The sequence below is a fragment of the Taudactylus pleione genome, unplaced genomic scaffold (genome assembly GCF_031769625.1).
Source record: "Taudactylus pleione unplaced genomic scaffold, aTauple2 ptg000206l, whole genome shotgun sequence".
NCBI classification, from domain to species: Eukaryota; Metazoa; Chordata; class Amphibia; order Anura; family Myobatrachidae; genus Taudactylus; species Taudactylus pleione.
The window spans coordinates 11,785,419-11,791,473 of NW_028284608.1; the positions used below are offsets into that span (position 1 = coordinate 11,785,419).

The following is a 6,055-nucleotide window of genomic DNA, read 5'->3' on the forward strand; positions in this document are numbered from 1 at the left end:
ATCACCACCTAAACGGGTGGGAAGTCAAGATGGGGGTGAGCGTTACCTTTTGTTGATGATATGAGTTACATGGTTATGTGTATGCACTCTGGGCGATCTACGCCTGCTATGCCTTTTGTTGTTTGTGTGTGGGCATAGCAGATCTGGCTGATTTCTGGCCGTCCTTTCTTTGCCACCATACATCCTTAAATAAATAATAATTATTATTGCTCCAATAAATCGCCATCAAGTTATCTGCCAAATCCACGTCTCAGTGTCTTTATTTTATGTTAGTATGATAAGTGGTTTGCACACATGACAACACCTCATCCGATAGAAGGTTTACAAACATGAAGAAAAGTCGAACGAAGACCTGAGACATAGGCAGACATAACATCAACAGAAAACGCAACAGCAATTTAATCAGCAGCCGCCGGCCTAACATAACGCTTATAGCAAGCCGATTTCCAATGCCCTAGAGCCATGATCTGCGGAACCGACAAGCCAGCCGCGGCGGCCGATGTAGCTGCGCCAATTCTAAAGGAATGGGTACCGAAATCTCCGGGGGAGAGGCCAATGTGAAGCAAACAGCGTCTAAAAATGAATTGAAACTGATACTTAGTAAGAGGCGAACCGTCAGCATGAAGCAACCATGCGCCGCCAACTACAGGCCGTAATGGCACAAAAAGCTTAGCCAAATGTACCGGGCAAACACGGTGATCCACGCAGGACTTAAGGGAGACCCAACGACCGCGACTCAGTTGATCAGTTTTAGATCGCCGTATTTTGCACAACAAAGCCCCTTCCCCAATACTGATATCGGAACGGGACATGGGCGAAAGCGCTAATCTAGAAGGGGCAACTAGTTCCGAAATACGGAAGGCACCATGAAATGCCATAGAAAAAGCCAAACAAAAAATATTAGCCTTGAAAGGAGAAATCACCACATGAGGAACCGCAGCTAGCAACTTAATCAAAAGGGGAATATCAATCGGTCTTCGCTTATCCACCGGCCGAGGCGAGGCGCGAGCCCAACCCTTAAGGGCCTTGATAACTGCAAAGCTCTTCGTAAGGTCTGTGCGCCCTTTCAGCCTGGAATAAAAGGAAATGCCAGCCAGCATGCGTGGAACTACCGCGCGGGACCGACCAGAGACATACATGCTCCAAACAAAAGAAAGCATTGAGCACTGCGCGCTCTCACCTTGGCTTCCGCGATGACGTAGGTAACTTTCCCATTCGGACCAAGCCTTCTGATAGGCCCGCAATGTAGTTGGGGCAAGGGATTGCTCCGCTAGACCCTCCATGCCGGCTCGATGACCTGCCAAACATATGGGGGGCAAGGCTCACCAACTAAACAAGCCTCCGGAGCAAGCGACCTAAACCGATCCCACTGAAAACGGGAGAGCGCGTCAGCAATGTTATTGTCCAAGCCTGAAATGTGACGTGCCTTAAACAAAATGTTAAATTGCAAACAACGCAGCACTAGCTGCGAAAGCAAGCGCAAAGCAGGCAAGGAAGAAGCGCGCTGTCCATTAACAGCGTGAACAACGCCTAGGTTGTCGCATCTAAAAACAATGTTCCTATCGCGCAACTCAGGAGCCCACAGTTCCAGCGCCACCATAATGGGAAACAATTCCAGAAGGATTAGATCTTTAGTTAAACCCCTGGAAAACCACTCCGCAGGCCAGGGGGCAGCGCACCATGACCCACGGAGGTAACACCCAAAACCTGACGAGCCGGCCGCGTCCGTGAACAACTGCAACTGACCGCTGGGAACAGGAGGAGGCAGCCACAGGAGAACACCATTAAAGTCGGCTAAAAACGAGAGCCAAATAGCTAGATCCCTTTTTATTTCGGCTGAGAGCCGAATAAAATGGTGCGCCCGGCGGACGCCTGCAGTGGCTCGCTGTAGTTTCCTAGAAAATACCCTACCCATGCGGATCACCCGGCAAGAGAAATTGAGCAAACCCAGGAGAGACTGAGCTTGCCGCAATGTCACCTTACCCGCAGCCAGGCAACCCTGAATGGCATGTTTCAATTTGAGAAGTTTCTCAGCTGGAAGCCTGCAGCAGCCATCCAAGGTATCAATTTCAATGCCCAGATAGGATAGCCGGGAGACCGGGCCCAATGTTTTATCGCTGGCAATAGGAATCCCAAAAAAGGAAAAAAGTGCCTGAATGGACTCTAACAAAAAACGGCAACGGGGGGAATCAGCAGGGCCGACGCACAGGAAGTCATCCAGGTAATGGGCCACGCCCTGACCGCCGGTACCAGCCTCGACGCACCAATGCAGAAAGGTACTAAACCTTTCGAAATAGGCACAGGACACGGAACACCCCATAGGCAAGCACTTGTCTATGTAGTATCCGTCGTCCAAACGAAAACCCATGTACCTGAACGAGTCCGGGTGCAAGGGCAACAAGCGAAAAGCCGATTCCACATCCACCTTTCCCATCAAAGTGCCGGGTCCGTGAGCCCTGACTAGCTCTAGCGCCTCATCAAAAGACTGATAAGAGACCGAGCACAGCTCCTGCGGAATGGCGTCATTAACTGATCGGCCAGATGGGAAAGATAGATGCTGAATGAGCCTAAAAGCACCAGGCGTCTTCTTAGGGACCACCCCAACAGGGGACAGCACCAAGTCAGCTAAAGGGGGCACAAGAAAAGGACCAATGATGCGACCAAGCCGCACCTCCTTAAGGACGTTTTCCCTAACGATGTGCGGCAGCTCTATAGCAGATCGAAGGTTCCTTGGAGAACCCGCAGGCACCACTGAAGCTACCGGCAAACGAAAACCAAACTGAAAGCCTTCACTTAAAAACTGCGCCGCAACTGTGTCAGGGTACCAAGCGAGCCATTTTGCCATGGCGTCAAGGTTAACAGGGGAGAAAGCTTTAACTAGCAGGCCCGGGGCCGGCAGGCTTTCTGGGAGCTGGGGAAGCGATAGATTTCGAGCAGCCAGAAGCTGGTGGGCATCGCCGCATTTGCTACAGAGGTGGCAAAAACGACACCGCTGACCAAATGAACACTGTGTCGAGTTAAATGCGAAGCACTTACCCTTACTATGGTTGGATGGGCCCGACCGGCTAGCGCCGAACTTTCTCCGTTGGCCAACTGCAGCCGGAGAAGATTTGGCACCCTGAGTGACATCGAGCCAGACCTCGACATCCTTGCAGCCGAAATCAATAATGTGCAGCCGGTCCTGCTTACGACGAAATTCTTCGTCGTAAACGCGCCAAGCAGTCCCTCGGCCTGACCTCTGCATATTATGAATTAGATGAAAGTACCTAATGATATTGGGGTGTTCTGCAGGGCGGGTTTCCAAATAGCATGCCGAGAAGACGAATATCCCAGCCTGCCAATTAGAATACGTCTGGAAGGCGTCCAAACCAATACCGCCTTTACGCTTGGCGGCTCGCAACTCCTTGCGCATGATATCTGTAAGGGAGAATACGTCCACATAACGACCCTTCCTTATCCTGTCTTTAACGCACGGACGGAGACCCCGCAGAACCGCGGTGTTTGCGCAACGCACCACCCCGGCGTCAGCACTATCCGCAGGCGCCTTGTCATCACGCGGGGCGTGGCGCTTATGGCGAGTCTTATGCAAGCGCCTGTCAGCCTCAATCCTAGCGAACTTAGCCGCACGCTTACGCGCCTTGCGAGCTTTCTGGGAGGGGCTATTATCACTGGAGTCGTCAGAGGTAGAATAACTCACGTCGCTAAATGTAGAATAGGAACTGGCCGAACACTCACCAACCGTCCCTGCTATAGGATCAGCACGGCTACCGGATTGATGTGAACCAGAAGCCGCCTCGTCACCAGCTTCCCAGGAGGGGTCCATGGAACCTGTAATAGATGTTGAAAGGCCGTCCGGAGCCAGGGAAGGCTGTGGGACCCCAACTGACGGAAGACCACCATTAGGACCCGCACCTGAAGCGCTGTCAGGCATACGTACGTCTGAAACGTAATTTATCTGCGACGCGGCTGGAGCAACGGGGGCCGCAACAGGGGTGCTTGGCCCTGCTTGCGCAGTAGCAGGCATCAAGGCCGCAAACATTGGCGCCAAGGTGGTGGCCATATTAACAAAAAGCCCCATAATAGCAGTGGGGTCAAATGCCTGCTGGCCAGCTGATAGCAGAGGGGAGGGAGCAACAGGCAGAGGGCCAGGAATAGCGGCAGGCAAAGAGGGCATAGCAGCAGTCCCAGGCAGACCTAAGCCCCGCCCCCCCGCCGAGTCCCAAGATGGCGGCCGCTAACAGCGGAGGCAGCATCATCCGCGCCACCTCCGCTAGCAGCCTGGGACCGTCCGGCAGCACGGGGGGAGGGTGTACGCGAGGAGGCACAGCTCCCACTCGCAGAGCGCCGGGTGCGGCGCCGGCTAACGCCCGCACTGCGGGCGTGGCAGAGTGAGCCCCGCGACACCCGCCGTCCGGCGGGAGCAGAGGAAGGGCTCACAAGAGCAGAGGGGGCCAGGTCATCAGCCGCTGGAGCAGGAGAGAAGCGGGCAGGAGGGTGAGTAAAGCGGCGCGGGCAGTCCATGGAGCAGCTGGCCCAGCACAGGTGACACGGGGAAGCTGCACAGGGTAGCAGGCTCAGCCTCAGGGACACAGGGAGAGAAGAGCAGGTAGAGGAGCTATAGGAAGAGAGGGACAGAGACAGCACAAAGGGAAACGGGGATTAAAGACTAAGATAAAGTGGAAAAAGAAAAGTATAGAAAAAGAAAAGTCTGTTTGTGCACACTGTACCTGACCCAAATGAAACAGGAAAGAGGCCACAGGCTTGCAAGCCTGGCCTTATATAAGCTCTGTCCCACTCCGCCCAATAATGATTTAATAGGCTGGAACCTTACCCCCTGATCACTACCCCAGGCAAAAGCCCAGCCTCCTGGTTTAAGACACTCCTGTCTTATTCAAGCCCTCCGTTATTCGGATCGCAATTGCAAAGCTGCATGCAGGCTATACAGTATATGATACATGCACGCAGGCAGCTTTGCAATAATGCAAATGCAGCAGGAGGTGTATGACACCCCTGCTCCATTTGTGATCCCAGCACTGCGACAGAGGTTGCAAGCTGGGATCACCATCGCGACCATCGGTGGTCGATGGTCTCGTTGATGAATGGCGGCAGGCGGCCTCAGCTTGCAAGCCCAGCAGACTGCGTACGTCCACAGAGTCCCTGGGCTGGCCACTCCCGGAAAACATGGCGGACACGCCCTCTTTTCCGGAAGCACCGGCCGCCCCCCCCCCCTTACCGCCCCGTAAATGCTTTTGCCTGTCAATCAGGCAGAGGCATTCAAGAGCTTGCGTGCATCTTAGCAGGACCCACTCTGCACACTCGCAGAATGGATCAGCGCACGTGCAGATTCCCGATAGTCGTGAATCTGCGTTCATCAGTGCATTTGCGTGTACTGCTGAATCAGGCCCATAGTCAGGCTTATCTGTGGGGAAGGAAAAAAAACATACAAACCACCGTGGGCCATTAGATGCAGTAGGACCAGCCATAGAAATTGCAGTGTATGTAATATATCAGACATATTCAGGGCCAGCGATCACAGTAACATGTTATATGAGGCAGTAGGACCAGCCATACATAGTATGTAATACATCAGACATATACAGGGCCAGTGATCACAGTAACGTTATAGACGGCAGTAGGACCAGCCATACATAGTACAGTGTATGTAATACATCAGACATATAAAGGGCCAATGATCACAGTAACCTGTTATAGACGGCAGTAGGACCAGCCATACATAGTACAGTGTATGTAATACATCAGACATATACAGGACCAGTGATCACAGTAACCTGTTATATGCGGCAGTAGGACCAGCCATACATAGTGCAGTGTATGTAATACATCAGACATATACAGGGCCAGTGATCACAGTAACATGTTATATGCGGCAGTAGGGCCAGCCACACATAGTGCAGTGTATGTAATACATCAGACATATACAGGGCCAGCGATCACAGTAACCTGTTATAGATGGCAGTAGGGCCAGCCACACATAGTGCAGTGTATATAATACATCAGACATATACAGGACCAGCGATCACAGTAACCTGTTATA

General features: G+C 52.6%; 1 protein-coding gene across 1 annotated transcript; it reads right to left on the bottom strand.

The window, feature by feature from the left end:
* Nucleotides 1-398: 398 nt before the first annotated feature.
* Nucleotides 399-4,060, bottom strand: LOC148517916 (uncharacterized). The gene is made up of 2 exons (XM_088478064.1): nucleotides 1,747-4,060; nucleotides 399-1,297 (listed from the first exon to the last, which is right to left on the bottom strand). The coding sequence occupies exons 1-2, from the start codon at nucleotides 4,058-4,060 to the stop codon at nucleotides 399-401; spliced, it is 3,213 nt and encodes a 1,070-aa protein (XP_088334190.1).
* Between the last annotated feature and the right edge of the window lie 1,995 nt (nucleotides 4,061-6,055).